Genomic DNA, 18,669 nt, shown 5'->3' on the forward strand with positions numbered 1-18,669 from the left:
CTTGCAAGGCAAAACCAAAATCTGAGGTCATTTTTAGTCGACAAGAGAACAGTTAATTACAGTAGAAAGATAGAGATAAGATCATATTCAAACAATATTTGGGCTTGCAGTGGGAACTTGTTAAGTCTGTATACTTACAGTATATTCACCTAGAATATGTCCCCTGCCAAGCACAAAGTAAATTTGCATGAGTGAATGTGAAAATTTGCGCGCTAAAAAATCAGGAGGGTAGAAAACCGTTACAGTAAATGAGCAAGGCGGGTGCAGTGCATCGTCAATTTGAACAACACCAGTGCCCTGTGGCGCGGTGATAAGATCTTATGCTGCATCTGCTGGGGTAGGACACATGGGGGCAAGGGCCGGGGTTCAATTCCGGTGTTTTGTTTCGGCGCCGGCTGTGGGAACTAACGGCTTAGCTATGATTGGTTTATGATTTGATTTCGTATTTACTTGGCTTTAATTACCACTGTGAAACTTAGGGGTGTTTTAGCTAATATTGATTGATCGACCCCTATATTTCTTGCCTACTCATAACGCTGTAGTAATATATTACATTTGACTTATTATTTTCATAGAGTCGTGGCTTCGTCGAAAATATTTAAAGTCGGTCCCATAAAGAACAGAGCCAATGGACAGAATAGATGATTATGTTAAGATAAGATATGGTCACGTATAGTTTAGGAAGTGGTCAGTACTCCGGATGAAACCAATACAAAGAACAGCTCTATGTTTTTAGGTGAGGTACTGTCAACAGGCGAGTGGCGGTTACAACAATTGGTTACTGAACCATATTGGTATAACGTACTCGTATTTACTCGAACAGAGATCTAAAGATAACAAAAAGAGGATCCTAACTCAATTTCCGCCGTACTTACTATTAAATGCATAGTTTTTTGTTTTCTATTAGCCCCGCGTGCTTGTAAAACACGAAATCCCATAACAATCAAGGCTTAGTGGTATACAAACTGCGTATCTAGTACAATGGCCGAAACTTGCAGCCCTCTAATGAATAAAAAGCGCCGGTGGCCGGCCGGTACCACGATATCGCTGGATATGTAACGATGTCGCCTCATTACAGGGGAAAGGATTAAACCGTCGGTTTACAAACGGGTGTTTGGGAGTAGCGTGGTAGCAGGGCAGGTAGGGCATGTGGCGAGATGGTGCGATAACAGGAATTATTCATACGCGCGTTATCGGTCCGCCATCGCAGGGGCTATTGTGAACGCGGCCTAACGCGCGAGGGGTGGCTCCCGGTTGTCGCGGACGCTGTCAAAACGTTGTTGTGTGTATTCCGCCTAATGTGACGCGCGTACGGATTGATTATTGTTTTATTTCGTGTTGTTTGCCGTAATCACTCCGCCACTCGATAGACAATTACATTCGAGTTTCGATGTTATCGACCATTTAACTCATCGGCCGACCACATTTTGTACCACACAAACTGGCCCTCTAAAATAATTACGAGTGCGACTTTGTTACAGTAGTTTCTGATTGAAATCTGTCTGTTACAAAGTCTTATGAATATGTCATGAGTCACTTTGGGAATTCATTTTGTATTATCAGATTTACAGTCATATAATCTGTCATACGAATTCGGGGACACAAATCGAATGGCAGGTTTCAGGTATCTATACATACAAATCAGATTTCACTAATTAAATACTTTCGACGTTCACTGTCTGCGGAGTTCATTCCCCCAGCTGGTCTAGCCGTGACTAGGCCGCAATGTACGGGTGCCCTTGTGATAAGAATCGCTGATAATCTGAAACTGCGATCGACACCTGGATCGACGCGATGCGGGCTCTCGTAGATATATCTACTACATTGTTTGTGACGAATTCATTGACGCAACCATATCATTTATTCGGCTTTGTTTTGGAAGGTCAAGGGTGTATTAATTTGTATTGTTATATCTTAGTTAGTCATCTACATATTGCAAAAGCGACAACGCTCAATCGTATCGCTAAAATCACATAGTATGAAACATATGTTGGCGAGTTAGTTGACTGTAACTAGCAGTTAACTACCCGCAGCGCGCTGCAGGGATGCCTCAAATGTGTGCTCCCTGCCGCATTACCTTAGGGAATAGCGTGAAGGGATGCGCCCCTAACAAAAATCAACCAATCGACGCACAGTTCACCAACACAGATATCATTACGGCGGCCACCCTCCGACAACAAATGCACCCGTACATATGTTTGCTTTCACTTCTATAAATAATAATTGACGAATGCTGCCTCGGAAATTAAAATTGGGGAGCGAATACACGAACAATTTTAATCCCCACATATTTAACAATTTGCCAAACGTTCCATCGCCTCTAAATTTAAATGATGAACTAAATATAATGATCAAAACATTTACGAAGCGAGTATGCAAACTAATCAACATAGTGTATAATCAAAACTAACTCTACTATGTACATAATTAATGAAATTTCCAGTTGGCCTACTATTTTAATTGTTCAGTGTTGTGTACACCGCTTTTGAAACATTTCGGAAAAGTAAGGCCTTTTGTTCACGGACGCAACCATCGAGACCTGCTCTGTAATACCTCCATTATTTGTTTATCAAATAGACATTAGAACCCGGAATATTCACCATTACAATTACAATATTTGGGAATGAAGATGTCGTGTGAAACACCAGTTGTTAGATACAAATGATATTAATTTAGGTGAACGCGTCGGGGTAACAAAACGCCTCCAAATTGTCCGCTCTAATGACAACAAGTTTTGTTGTCTCGTCTTACAATGACTCTCCTATCGTCGGATCTGTCGTCCATGGTAATGGTTACTTAAACGCTCTTAAACACGAGCGGTTTAAGAATCAAATTGCGGAGTCGTCATCACTATTATGGTTGAGTCGTGATAGTTTTAAGGTATCGTTTTTGTGTGCAGGTCGGACGTTAAGCGGCAGTAGTGGGCAGGTGTGTCGGCCGCACTTCCACACGCCGCTGCACCCCTGGCTCGAGTCCAAGGCGCTGAGCGGCGGCGCGTGGGGTAGCGGCTTCCAGCAGGACGGCGCGCCGGCGGACAAGCCGCTTTCGCCCGCGCAGCACCATCATCCCCATCCCCTGTTCTCGTTCCCCCCGACGCCGCCCAAGGACTCGACGCCGGACTCCGTGGCGGCGGCGGCGCTGGGCCAGCAGGACTACCAGGCGGCTGTCGCGCACGCCACCGCCATGAGCGTCGCCTTCATGCAGCAGCAGCAGGAGCTGCCGCTCTGCGGAGACGTCAAGCCCATGATGGGCGCACCGCCGTCGAAGCAGCGCGAAGGTGCGCAGCCGGACTCGTGCCCTCAGGAGTCGAGCCAGCCCTCCGGGGAATACAACGCGCAGTACAATGCCGCCGGCGGCGACTACTACAACTACCAGGGGAAAGGGTATAGTGGGGCGCAGCAGCAGAGCAAGCCGCGACCGAACAAGACGCGAACTAGCGCCGGTGAGTCCGCGGGGACTTCGCACCGCACTGCACCGCTCGCTGCGTACACTTGAGACACACTCACCATCTCCTGCGCTTATCCGATCACAGCCACGACTGTCGCCAGACCGACATTCAAAACGATATTGGAGTAGTCATTTAGATAGCCTAAACCAACGATGACTGCTCACTAGAAAAGCTTTCATTTAAATGTACAATGTCTAATCAGTTGATAAATCAAATACGAGCAGCCGTTCAAGGCTCGCTAATCGAAGTATATACAAAATGGCGTCGGAGATATTCTCGCGTAATTAGAATCTCTGTACAGATTGTCTCATCGACAATCGCGATATATTAATTCGATAAACGTGGTAAGATTTGTATTCCATTTGGTATTTCCAAATGGTATTGTGGAATGATATTGGTATCGCGATGTGTTCGGATAAGCGCGGAGTCTTGCAGTCTTGCACCGGGGGTTGTGGCGCCACACGTTTTCCATTTAACACGGTACCGAGGAAGGCTTGGGTTCATGTCCTTACTAACGCTTCTTTACTAACTGTTTAACGGTGGTGGATGTACTAATGTAATTTATGATATTGGCTTTTTGCAGCTCCGGTAATAAATTCTCTAACGGTGCATTTATCGGAATCCGAAGTCAGGTCTCTATCTATTATGCCAGATGCTGTTGTATTCAACAGAGGAGATACTTAACCCGCAGTCAATTCAAGTTATGAATTGTTTGTAAATTATTCAGCTCGTACATATTATTTATCGTGTTAGAAGCTCGTTGGCGTCGGTCGGCGCAGGCGCACTCATTGTTATTCCAGAACATGTGAACTGACGCGGCCTCGTCTGATGTTGACCAAACAAATTAGACGTTTCTCATTATTTAATTGCGACCTGCCATTGTTTTCGAGTAGACAATTAAATAAATTCACTTAAGTAGATTTCTATTAAGTGTCGTGACAATCGTCTAAATTAGAAGCGAACGGTGACTGCTTTTGTTTACTTACTTTCACACAATTACTAAACTTGAAGGCATTACTTTTAAACTGTTGCTCAAGATTTAAGAAACAATACCAATTACGAAGACTATGCCAAAAACCTACGTTTTTTTGATGGTTCTCAGTTACAATGAAAGATGTTAATTCAAGCAATCCCTAGTGGGCCTAGTGGCAGTATAAACGGCCAATAGATACGCTACAAACATGCACGCGTTGAACAGGTCTGGCAAAAAGTTGGTGTGAAACATTAAAAATGCTTGTGTGAATTAATGTTGAACAAACTAATTTGACATGGGTGTAATATTGTGGCACACGCATGACCTTTAACTACCACAATTGCAAGATGCAATAGTTTTCGCAACGCGAGCACACACTCACACACACACATAGTCACACATCAAATTCATAAATATATAACAAAGAATTACACAATTCTAATTGTATTAACACCGCATAATGCAGCTTTATTTTATATTTGAAAATGTAATTATGTCTTTCGTACTTGTTAAACTTTGACAATGGACGGGAACTGAAATGGCGGCGTATTGTCTCATATTATAATAATGAATGTGCAGAATTATATAGAATGACTGTTGATATAGACATACAATTATATACCTCCCGTTACTATTATGTTTGTTCAATATTTTGTGAAATTTTCAACGAATTAGCATTTTGAAACTCACGGCGTTTCTTAGATTATAATGGATTTCTCATGATATAATTAGATTTGTATTGAAAAAACGTAGGCGCGCAGTTAATTGCGTTGGATAAAGCCATTAATGAATGGCCGTTTACTTTTTCATTTAAACTTCCGTGTATTATGAACGGGAATCCCTCTTTTAAATTTGTTCGCGAATTTTTTAAATGTTATCTAATCTGTTATAGTGCATGTCAGCTGTAGTTTCGTCCATTGTCTAACGAAAGATACAACCTATTTCACTATCATTAATATTCATAAGTACTTCATTAAGTTTTGAATTTATGATGTCTCGGATTATAGAACGCAGACTTTAAGGTAAAGACACATTGTTACTTTATTCATTTTAAAGACTTTATTTTCACTTTTGGATAAAGCAAATCTTGCATACAAAGCACTAAAAATTTAAACGACATGAACATTTTGAACGCAGAGACAAACACTGAAACACAAAAACTCAATTCCACCTACAAAACAATAGCATCTTGTAATGAAGTTATAATCATAGTTCCTTTAAAAATGTGCAGATGTTCAAAAAAGTAAAGATTCCACAGTCACCTATCAGAGTATGAACCAATTTACACAATGTTACGCGTCGTTAAGTTTTTGTTAGTCCCAACGTGTTCTCGATAATTGTCGTAAAAAACTCTATACACGCTCCTACGTAACTTGTAATTGAAAATTGTTTATAAGCTCACTTATTTAATTGATAGTAGTACGATGCAACAGGACTGTTTGTTTTTAATATTTTTTTTTCTACAATTAATCGCCACGAAACAAGTTCAAATTAATACGATAGTAATTGTTTAGTCATTAGAGTCAGTGTTGCTTTACGTAAAGAACAGAAGTGCGATGTGCGCGTTAATAAAATAAATCATAATAACACATGTCTAGTTTTTGCAAGATTATAATAAAATTCACTGTAAGAAATATAAAGGTCTATATTCAGCAGTGGGTAAAATTGCGCTGCGCATGACGTGAAATATAGACTTGGCGTATTTTCAATGATTGTCTGACAATATAATTATATTGTTTCTTAAAACAATCAAAGTAGTTTTTCAAAAATGTATACATAAAAGATAATTTATACTAAACACACCCTTTACATAAAATAGACCAACATCATACCGAAATAGGCACCGAATCAAACAGCCTATTAGATTTACAGGGTGTTGTATAAGTAGTTATGTACAGCATGTTGTTATATCGGCCAGTAGGTGGCAGTTCCTTGGTGGAAGCGGTATTATGATAATGTGGTGCGGCCGGATGTGGACCATTCCATTGTTGCCTGCGATCGCCTGACCTCGGGCCTCCTGTCTATTACAATATACGCGGATTTTAGAACAAATTAATGTACTTGATAGCGATACTTGAGGGGTTACTTGTTTGAAGATGATTGTAGATTGATTAAACTAGGTTTAAATATCGTTTATGTTCTCTGTTGTGTTATAGTTAGCAACCACTTACGAGCTAAAAAACAGGTCTTTAAATCTAATTTACACTTGAGTTATTTTAATAGTTTTCTACAATAATCTTTACATTGCATATTTCAATTCAATTCTGCAGTGTTCTTGTGACACTCGTTATGATCTTGTTTATATTGACAAATGTAAATTAACTTCCAATTCTTAAATCGCGTCAAAACTTCTAGGGTTCACTCGATCTGTAGTTAGTAACACAACAAACTAGAATTACAGAGTTTCGCGTTTTTGGAGATCCGTGGTTAATATTATACTATCAATTCCTTATACAAACCAACTAATGATACAAGATTAAGTACAACGTAGCATTTAGATCGAACAATCGAAAAATCGTGACCAAAAACGCATTCTGTATTAGAAGAATGTCATGGAAAGGGCAATACGAATAATAAACGGTCAGTTCCAATACCAACCTGTTATTATACAGACTATTTCTTAAACACCATTCAACACTTTCTAAAACAATGTTACGTTCACTTACCGTATTCAAATTATCCAATGATTTTATGTACCAATTCCATTGTACCGCTTTGTTCTAATATCAGCGGGTTCTCTTCTTATTTCAACTGCTTAAAGCTTAGAATCGCGTGTAATTAAGTGAGATGATTTATAGACAGTAAGATACAAGGACATACATAGCTGTTGATAACAACAAAGGGAAGCCTTGATGAAATTAAAAAGAAATCAGTTTTGATATTTAATTAAAAATTTTGATAGTCTTGTTTAAAGACGATGAACATAATGTTCTTTAACTGATTTGTATGCAAAACACGCGTCGCGTTGCTGCAACGAGTGCAGTGTGGTTGCGCAACCAATTATATTAGCGACGAGCGGCCGCGCCACGGACCGACGGACAACAGGAATGACGACCGAACCACTCTTAATATGTTATTAGTTTTACAATCTGCGATCACCTCTTTCAGACAAATGTTCTACCAACTCACATATCTAGTAACACAAATTTATTTAATCCGACGTATTTATAAAACCACTAATGAATGCTTTCAAGTTTATTGTACAAAGTTAGTGTCGGTAGGTATAGTAAATTCGTCACGGTCTGCCGACCTGTATTGTTGGCTACAATTGCATCAACCAAATTTGCATTTTACGTTGGACATCCGCGGAGCCGCAGTGATTAATTCAATTATAAAATTAGAGGACGAAGATGTTACGTTATCTAACGAGCTTGTAATACAAGAACGGTTCATGCAAATCGAACAGTAGTAGAATGAAATCTATTTATTGCAAAAAATATCAGCAGGGACCGGTCGTTAGAAGCGTGCTGGCTAGTGGCGGGATCACATGACCGGTATAATAATTACATCGGGCTCAGTGCAAGTCGCTACTGAGCGGCATCGCATCGCTCGTCACACGTAATTATCTCTCAGTATGCTAATAACGAATGCAAATACGAGCGTCCGCCGATCGCTGACCGACGCAGCATTGGTCCGCAGCGGTGCAGCCGCCGTGAAAAATGGCTTCATTCCTGATCATCCACTGTTATATCATCCGCCGGATTATGAACCGCTGCCAAATCACTAAAAGTGAAATAGATTTAACGAGTCGATGACTCGTAACATTTTTGCTTTTAAAATATTTCCTGGCAACACAATGCTCAATAAAAATAAACCTCGAGCGAGACCATCAGCTTCCATTAAATTTTTCTATTTGCATACAGGCATATAATTAAAGCGTAATAACAGCCTCTGTGGCGCAACAAAGAATAAGTTTTGAGCAATAATTTAATGGTTTGTATGCAAAATAGCCTCACCGTTACGTGTTGATGGGCCGATGCGGCGAGAGAGCGCGTCACGGTACACGGGATCGAATTAGTCCTTCATTTAAATTACATTACCCTGATGCACATTAACGTTATACGTGACTATGTTGGCGTTTTTACTTGGCGCTTTGATCGGCCAGTAACGGGCCGGCTTCGTCTGTTAGGGACGCATCGATAGTTCCGAGAGGTCAACAGCGCTCGAGTGAGTTGCAGCCTCAGCGGAATCGTGTGCAGTGTTTTCCGTACGCGCGGGAGCGTGTGAAAACTTTGCGAGTCCTCGACGGCACGGAGTGTGCTCGCCTGGAGACTCTCGAAAAATAAAAACCGCCCACTCGCCTACGTAAATATGGCAGATGAAAATCTTTTATCGCGGTCACGTAGCGCCGCCGCGTCACGACCGCACGTCACTCTGCCCAATAGAGAGCGAGCCGCATTCTAATTTTGAATAAACGCTGGAATTTTTCGCTCAGCCTCGTAGTTCGCGGAGGCTCAGGAGAGCTATTCTCTCTGGACTAGTACCGTTACGAATAACATAAAATGATATCTTTATTTGGCGTCTAAATCACGTGCGGGCGGAGCGGCGGCTAGTTCGTCGCTCCGTCAGGGGAAATTAAGAAATAACTCTTTCGGTGTGAATGTATTAAAACGTTACCGTTGAACCGGATCGAACAATTAAATCGAATAGTAATTAATCAGAGCAGTGTTCTCTTTAATAATACGTGTAATGTCGATGTATGAGGGGCTGGCGGCTGTAAATCTTGTGAAACGTCGCCGCCCGCGGCCCCGCTTGCTTTCACAAACGTTTTTACCAATAGAGACGTTACTAATGAACTAAATCCGTCTCTAGCGAGAGACACTATCATAAAACATTGTGGCTCGTGTAATATCCTGTTATTTTTTCCTAATAATCGTTATTGGTGTTTATTTATTACAAACTTCGATACAAATTACAGGTTTTATCGATGTTACAAAAAATATAAAGGGTTAGTCCAAAAAGTGAGTCGTCGGTTCGATCGCAATAAGTTTTCGATAAGGTCCGGGCGATTTAATTGCCGGGTTTGATCTGGTTTTACATAAAAAAGATGAATGGCTGCACTGCCTAAAGCTCGTAAAACATTTTGGGTTCGTTTGAGGTATTTTTTCTATCGGCCAGCGGAGTACTTTCACCTTCCTCGCGACGTCCCGCCGTATCGTTATTTATTCAGCGCGCCGCCCCAGCGCGTCTGGGGACTTGGATAATCAGATCTAGATACATAATTATTACGATGCCTATTGATACACTTCCGATCGATATGATCTGCGAGTACAAACCAGTTGTATACAAACAAACAGATAGATAAGAGGCACGCACCGAGCGGGTGTTTGTCACGCGCCGCCAGATATTCCCACACTGATTGTAGTTAGCTCTGTTATCGAGCGCCTCGCGAGAGGATGCGAAGGTGTAACGAGCTTTTAAATTCGATCTCGGTAAATCATCGATCGTGTAATCGAGTTTAGAGTAAGATTGTGGGCGGTGCACGCGCATCCCATATGTGAACACATCCTCTCACTAACCATGTAAGCACTTTGTTCAAATTGCTTATTGTGGTATTTATAAAAGCGTATTTACACTTTCCCGGAGGACGGCTCATCCTGGGGCTCGATATTGCATGTTACTTAACGCATGAATTAACTATTAATTCTGCATTTGTTTAATACCTTTTATCGCTTCAATAGTTTTGATGAATTAGGTGTCAAATATTTATAGTGTTGGTTTAAAGTTTTTTCTCATTTTAATTACTTTGAAAAGGTTTGTAATTCAACGGTTCATGGATGAGGTGCGATGGCTTGCGTAGGAAATTGTTTTAGACGTACGTACGTACAATTACATACAACGAAAATTAGCATGTGGGTAATACTTTATAGCTCTGGTTCCGCTCTGTTTGTCGCTAGACGCTCACCAATGTTTTTGCAACAACTATTTATTTTGTAGCAACTCGCTTTTGTTGTTACAGACGAAAATAATAATATGCATTATTGATTTACATGTACGGTAATTGCATTTTTTATTGTTTTGTTTCCTGCCAGCATTTTTAAAATTATTGCAAAGGCATGTTCAAGGTGCAAATATTAAGTAAGAACCATGTATTGTTGGCTGACTGTAACTACATTTTAAGGGCGTTTCGTACATGTCCGTCAAGCGATCAGATGGCAGCGTTACTTTCTCTTAGTTTTCCTTTGCGTGTAAAAAATCTTGATATTTTTTCTTCAAAGTGAAACTCGTCGCGCTTTCCCTAGTTAATTGAATATTTTACAATTTTTTTTCGTAGTAATTGCAATTATGTTGATGTCGAGATAAACAGTGTTGTGAAGGATGACGTAGTTTACGTAAGTGCTTGATGTTAGCATGCTTTGTTAGTGAAATTCTATTTGTAATGTTTCTGAATGTGATTTTCTGTCATCAAAATCAAAATCAAAATCAAATCATTTATTCATTTAGGTCAAATATTGACACTTATGATAGTCGTTACAATTACTGAATCTACCACTAGCTCGGAAAGGGGGTAGAGCCTTATGAGAAGAGCTAGCGAGAAACTCACGGCCACTCTTTTCAATCGCCAAAAGTTTTACAATGTGGTTGATACAATAATTGATCATGCGAGGAGCTGCCAACAATCAGCGATATAGACTAAACGTCAATTAAGTTAAATTAATATAGCTAGGTTATTTATTAGTCTCTGATCATACCGTATGTTGGGAGCACCTACTAGCATGTGATAATAAGAATATGGGCAGCAAGTGAGCACACTGGTTGTGAACATTATAAAAGAAAAAAAAATGACAGTTTTATGAATAACATCAAATTGTACGTAACATCACCTATTTGCATCATTAATTGCCCATATTTTACAATATTAGACCTACTGCTACTGAGTTTATACAATTTATAGCAAAGTTCCCTAATTTCAAAGAATCCTAATCAAGCGAGCGACTAATCCCAAGAGCTATTGTCGTTTAGATACTCATCAATTCTGTAATAAGCTTTCCTAACGAGATGTTCCTTAACAGCAACTTTGAATTTCGGCAGGGGTAAATCCATGATGTGCTTGGGAAGCTTGTTGAAGAAACGAATGCCGAGACCTACAAACGAATTGTGCACCTTGTGTAAACGATGATGGGGACCTACTAATTTGTGTCTGTTTCTAGTGTTATAATTGTGTCTATCGCTATTTGTTGCGAAAGTCCCTAAATTTTGTTTTATATACAACAAGTTTGCAAGCACATACTGTGATGACACCGTCAGTATCCCTATCTGCCCAAAAAGCTCTCTCAAGGAGTCTCGCGCTCCTAAACTATAAATTGCACGGATAGCTCTTTTTTGAAGGACAAAAATAACATCTATATCAGCAGCCTTACCCCACAGTAATATACCGTAAGACATGACGCTGTGAAAATAACTAAAGTAAACCAGTCTTGCCGCATCCACACCAGCAAACTGTCTTACTTTTCTGATTGCGTACGCGGCGGAGCTGAGTCTCCCCGAGAGATGCGCTATCTGAGTGCCCCATTGGAGCTTGCTATCCAGACTGATACCTAAAAAAGTTGCCGAATCTACCAAATCGATAGTTTGCCCATTTACGACTATGTTAGTACCTAAATTCCTCGCGTTGGGCATAGTGAACCTAATGCACTTAGTTTTGTTAGAATTTAATAACAGATTATTACAAGTGAACCAGTTGTGGACCTGTTCAAGAATACTATTGATATCAATAAAACAAGACTTCGAACGATCTACTTTAAAAATGAGTGAAGTGTCATCTGCAAATAATATAATATCACATAAGTCCTGCACCTGAAAGGGGAGATCGTTTATATATACGAGAAAAAGAAACGGACCGAGTATCGAACCCTGAGGCACGCCGAGAGAAACAGCAGAACCTGAAGACCTTACACCATTGATATCTACTCGTTGAATCCTATTACTCAAATATGACGCAAGTAAATCTAGCGCTGTATCCCTAATTCCATAGTGGTTTAGTTTCCTAAGGAGCGTATTATGTTGGACACAGTCAAATGCTTTGGAGAGATCGCAGAACACCCCAATGGCGTCCTGGGATGTCTCCCAAGCATCATAGATATGCTTGACGAGCGAAATACCTGCATCGATTGTTGACCTACCCTTTGTGAAACCATACTGTTTACCATGAAATAGCTGATTCGAGTTAAAGTGACTTTCGAGCTGCTCTAAGATGACCTTTTCGAAGATTTTGCTAACCGCAGGCAAGATGGAAATGGGCCTGAAATTGCTGGGCTCACTCTTAGATCCCTTCTTAAAGAGTGGTACTACTTTACTGTGTTTCATTAAGTCCGGAAACACACCAGTATCTACGCACCTGTTAAATATTAAAGCCAAATGGGGGGCTATTTCCAGGATGATGCTTTCTACTAATTTAACAGAGATACCCCAGAGGTCAGGTGTTTTTTTGGAGTTGAGCGACCTAAAAGCCTTAACTACATCATTAGAGTTGATATGTTTGAAGAAAAAAACACTACCACACTCTTCTACACTATTTCGAAGTAAACATTCTGCCTTGGCAGGACAGGAATTCAAGGAGCTAGTTGTAGCTGTGGGAATATCAGCGAAGAAAGTATTGAACGTCTGAGCAACCTCTAAGTTGTTGGTGATAATCGTGTCATTTACTTTCAGTTCAAAATTATTTTCGCGCTGGATAGCACGACCTGTTTCGTTGTTAATGATATTCCATGTGGTTTTGATCGTATTGTCTGAGCTTTTAATTTTGTTGCTTAAGTGTAAGGATTTGGCAGCAACACAAGTTCTCTTAAAAATTTTTGAATAGTTCCTAACGTATTCAAGAAATTTAGGATTAAAATTGAACTGTTTCATGGAATAAAGCTCATACAACCTAGCTCTACTTTTATAAATACCTGCTGTCGCCCAATCGCAAAATTTGAGTTTCCTATTGTTATCTAGTATGGTTTTCTCTTTGAAGATAGTTTTGAACTTGGATTCAATAATGTTGAATAACGATGTGTAAAGGTTATCCGGGTGTTCTTCGGTGTCGTCTAACTTTGTCATAGCACTAGCCATCTCACTATTAAATAAAACTAAACGATCCCTAGTAATAGGCCTACAAATAATTTTCTTTAACCTATTATCTATCCTAACAGGAAATATAGCCTTCTGTCCACAATGGTCCGATGTTAGTTCACTTAAGATTTCCCTACCTAAGCATTCGCAGTTGCAGAATATATTGTCCAAGCATGTAGCAGAATGTGCAGTGATTCTAGTGGGCTCATTAAATAAAAAAACTAAATTAAAAGATTTAAATAATGACTTAAGTCTCGTACTAGTCGAAGATTGCTCAAGTAAATTTATATTAAAATCACCACACACTACCACATACTTGTTACTTATACTTAAACGTTTTAATATATCCTCCATTATCGACTCAAATAAAGTAAACTCACTATTTGGTGGTCTATATATACAAACTACTATGTGTCGCTCTAGCTCGACACAGGAAACCTCAGCAGTGCGTTCTATTGACAAATTAACTATGTCCCTACGTTCTTTACATTTAATACTGTTGGCTACCATAATCAGTGAACCACCATGTCTAGCTGTGTTCCTAATATACGCACTAATAATTGTATAAAACTCATTGTTTATTGCGATTTGTTCCGTGTGTAGCCAATGCTCAGTCACACAGAAAATACCTACGTTATGTTTTTGTAAGAACAATTCTACTTCTAATTCCTTGCTGGATAAACCTTGTATGTTTTGATGTACTAAATTTAATAAGCCTAGCTGTTTATCCATTGTCCTACCTGTCAGTTTAAAGAATCGGATACATTATTCGTAACCTTGTCGCTAACTACACTACCTATACATTTAATCACAGTATTGTTAGAATAATTACACAATACTGGGTCGTCCCTTAACCTAAACTGCGTTATAGCACCTATAACTGTGTTAATATTATAAGCTAACAATGTAGCAATTTGTCGTTTGTCCGAACTATTAAGAAACATAGTTTCTTGAGTGTAAATAAAACTACTAATAAACTTATTAGTGTCAAAAAACAATAACTTATCACTATGATAAGATGTCATTAAATGTAGTTGATTATTCAACCTATGTATACGCTTATTTTCCCTTTCTGTAAGAGATTGTGAGTATGGGAATGCACAGATAATTAATTTACCTAAATCTAATTGCAATAAACTGCTAATACTATCAATAATATCAGTTTTATCTAAACCTAAACTATCACCTATCAGTAAAACTACTGTTGTATTTATATCTAAGTGAGTGTTCCTAATTCTATCTACTATTTGATTTAATTTGAGGTTAGGGTAACAGTTATTTTTAAAACTACAATGTAAGTTGTTGTTTATTATAGGTCCTAAGTTAATGCCTAACTTATCTGAGAACATAGCTACTCTGTTCTTTGTGTTAAGATCTATGAAGGAAGAGGGAATACTGTCAGATGAGTCGGTCAGTGAAGTCTCAGTACCTAAACTAATTTGAGAGGGTTCTAACCGTTCTAAGTCACAAGGGGGTCCCTGAGACTGAGAACACCTAGTGCATGGAGTGCTATTAGCTAAGGCCCTAACACGCTCTAAATTTTCCCTGCCAACTTTAGCAATCTCATCGTATTTTAGTATGTAATCGTGAGTTTCACGTTCATAATCTAAGGTAATTTTTGTTAATTTAGATTGTAGGTGTGAGATTTGTGACTTAAGGTCAAGAGTATGCCTGTCATACAATAGCCTACTGGAGATGAGTTCTTCACTACAACTATTGACTTCTAAAACTAGTTCCCTACGTTCCTCAATCAAATCTTTATTTGATTTAACTAATAATCTAAGTTTGTTAAATTTCTTGAGTTTTAATTCTAATTTTTTAATTATCTTACTAATTCTAGTGTATTTCCTAAACTTTTTATTGCTTTTAACTCTAGTTAATAAAGATTTACAGCCTATAAGCTCAGAATACAAATGATGAGTTGCACTACTGTCAAATGATTGTATTGACCGTTCCAATGAGATGATCTTAGTGTGGGCTTCATGCAGGCTTGTCTCTAGCTCATTTATGCGGCTCAGAGACCACTCATAGGTCTCATTACAGCTGCCAAATGAGCTAACTTCTTGTTGTAGCCTGTCCCGCTGATCCAGTAAATCCATATTTTCAATATGGAGCTCAGCAAGTTCCCCCTTCAGTGATACAACCTTGTGGTTAACCTCCTTGATCTCTTCTTCACAGTCAACACGCTCCCTCAACAGCAGGCTGTTCTCATCTTTGCACTTCTTGAGCTCGAGCAGAGCAAGTTTAAGCTTGTTCTCAGTATCCTTTGCTGTTGCCTTCCTGGTCATCATGGTTGATATTAACAACAAAGGATCTGAAACGTTATAAAGGAAGTTGAGATATACAGCAGGATATAGAAAGAATTAGTTGGGGAAAGTTAGTATTTATTGAGATGGTCTATGTTAGTATTGTTAATAGTTTTAGAAGAAATATACACAAAGTAACTAACAAAAGAAAGAGGAAAACACAGATAAAGATATAGGGGATAAATAATAAGGGGTTAGTTGGACCTTGCAGTTAAATAATTTATAATTACAATGATGTTACAAGATGTTTTTAAAGTGGGTAGGTTTAGACCAAAAAATTAATAAAATAAAAAAACTAGCATTGCAGTTAATAGGAAACCTAACAATTAGACTCTTACAATACTAATTAAACTGAATGGTATATGGGAATTAAGCTACCTACAATGGAAGACTATAACACTGAATCAGTGCTGCGTTGATTCAATGTTGAAGAGCATGGGGGTAGTGAGCCTGAATATGCTACACTTTATCTAACGGATTTTAGATAAAATCTAATAAGTCTATAATAACAAGCGATACGAAATACTCCCTGTATTTATCAAACACTTATTCCTTGTTTGAATTTGAAATACGTTGACGCCTTGACACTTGGTTGGCGTAATTATATTGTTGTCTTAATCACACTTTTCCATCTTGATTGACTAATAAATTAGTAGAAGACAACCTAATTACACTTATTTACAACTTTTAGACACAATTATTGACAAATACGTAATAAATAAATAAAAATTGAATTTTAAAACTGAGAGCAAAAATTTCAAGTCACTACACCAGTGTTGCCAGCCTAAAAAAAAAAGACATAATCTTCTCCATCTTCCCCAGCCTGCCAGGAAACAGGTAATCCCGCCCCTCCATACGAACATACCGCTACTATCACTATGGTTTTGGTAGAACTGTACTATTATTTGGCAGTTCTTTTTGGTTTTTGTGGTTTTCGCTTAGTACTTAGTTTTGCTCTGGTGTAACTACACTTGTTTTAACTATAATTTAGTTTATTTAACGCTACTTTTATTTGAAAACAATTAAAACTGATTTAAGCTGTTATAATTCCAAGCAACACATTTCAATTATTAGCTAAAGTACTTTAAATTCAGAAGAAAAACTTATGACACTTTGTCTATAGCCCACTAAGTCTATGGTCTCTACTGCTTTATCTAATGAATATTTTTTTTAAATAACAGAGGGTCGGGAGTGCGTGAACTGTGGAGCGACCAGCACTCCTCTGTGGAGACGCGACGGCACCGGCCACTACCTCTGCAACGCTTGCGGACTCTACTATAAGATGAATGGACAAAACAGACCCCTGATCAAGCCCAAGCGAAGATTGGTGAGTGTAAGAATCCGACCAATTTTGTTTTATACTTGTCTGGATAAAACGATTTGAGGATTTTTTTCTATTGGCTACTTTACATTTGGTATTTGGTAGAGTCGACACAATGTTAGTACCTACAATGTTTGAAATTTCAGATTCTCAGAGCATTCGGCAGACAAACATCTCTCTATAGTTGGTAGAGAGTTAGCAACAAAATGTAGAGTCTATGTTGAGTTTACAAATACCAAATGTAAATTGGCTTGTATTGTCTAAGATTTATGTCACAGAAATGATGTTATATGAAACATTCAGCTTAAGAAGACATTATTTTAAACGATAGATAAACGACTGGAAAAGAACGTATCATGTTGAAGAAGTTAGAAATTAAAAGTTAGCATGTTTAATTTGTTTAAATCAATTTATCTAGACAAGTACTTAGCTTCCCTGGATGTAATATTCACAATTTTACGATGTTTTAACTACATAGAAACTTCCGTTAGTTTGGTGTGTACGTATATCACGTGTTAATTAGTTTCCAGACATTTGTTGCGTTGTTCGATTCGATTCGTTAATCTTAATCAATCCCGTTTAACGTTAACGTATGCGCATTCATTATAATCAAACGATTATTATAATTAGATTATCGTGCCAGTATTATGCATTTGCTCATTATATCACTTTTTACTTACGATTCATCCGCCGTTTTCCTACGGAACAATCCTACAGTCTCGTAACGAAAGCGATTCTTATTTATGATGCTAGATCACATCATACTCCCGTTGCTTATTAACATTCGGGCGCATTGTTAAACCTCAGTGCACCTTTTTACAACTCTTATGTTTTCGAGATAAAATTCCTTCATCTACAAATAGCATTCCGAGACAATCTCGGCGAGAATGGGTGTTGTTTACAGTTAAGGGGCAGCAATAAAAAGGCGGGGCATGCACGCCCGACCACGACACCGCATTAAGCGCTCCCACAAATTGGGCTCTTATGAAAGTTGAACGTTTCGACGAAAGACCTCAACGTCCACTAAACTAGCCTCCGCATGACCGCCATAAATCTCGGAGTTAACATTTAATCTAAGGTCGGTACGCATAAAACTGAAACAATGCGACGTGGAGCGCGATGGCGGCGCGGTGTCACGTCAGGCCGGTCCTCTAACGAGTGGCCCGTGCGCGCAATTGTACCTACAATTTACCTTAATACCCGTCTCGCAGACATAAACTAGCGGAATGGCTCGGAATATTTGCCTTTTGTTGGCCAAATTACGTAATACACAGTGTTATGATTTCATTGCAAGCGAGCGTTATGGCCGCGAGCCACATGCGTAATGGCGTTTCTGTTTAACGATTAGTCAAATTGATAAAATGAGTTAGAGTAACGTTTTTTGTTTTCTACTATAACATAATAGGAGCTATTTTGTAAAGTAACGTTTATGTACTCGTGCGAAGTCATGGTTTTTAAGCCCGGATGTCGGTAACGCGGTTTTAATATTTAGATTCACTGTAGTGTAGAGAGATACCGTTAATGCGGTACGGGAAAGATTGAATTCTCACTTTTATTTTCGTTGTGG

General features: G+C 38.9%; 1 protein-coding gene across 4 annotated transcripts in view; it reads left to right on the plus strand.

Annotated features, from left to right (window-relative positions):
- grn (GATA binding protein grain) overlaps positions 1 to 18,669 on the plus strand; it is a 97,529-nt gene that overhangs the window by 28,915 nt on the left and 49,945 nt on the right. For 2 of the 4 annotated variants that reach the window (XM_076114702.1, XM_076114704.1), the window contains exons 3-4: positions 2,900 to 3,442; positions 16,963 to 17,114. In XM_076114702.1, coding sequence (XP_075970817.1) covers positions 2,900 to 3,442; positions 16,963 to 17,114 — 695 coding nt within the window. The remainder of the gene's footprint in view (positions 1 to 2,899; positions 3,443 to 16,962; positions 17,115 to 18,669) is intronic. The other 2 variants (XM_076114705.1, XM_076114706.1) reach the window with 2 other exon arrangements.

This window comes from Anticarsia gemmatalis, chromosome 5 (assembly GCF_050436995.1).
Source record: "Anticarsia gemmatalis isolate Benzon Research Colony breed Stoneville strain chromosome 5, ilAntGemm2 primary, whole genome shotgun sequence".
Lineage (NCBI taxonomy): Eukaryota > Metazoa > Arthropoda > Insecta > Lepidoptera > Erebidae > Anticarsia > Anticarsia gemmatalis.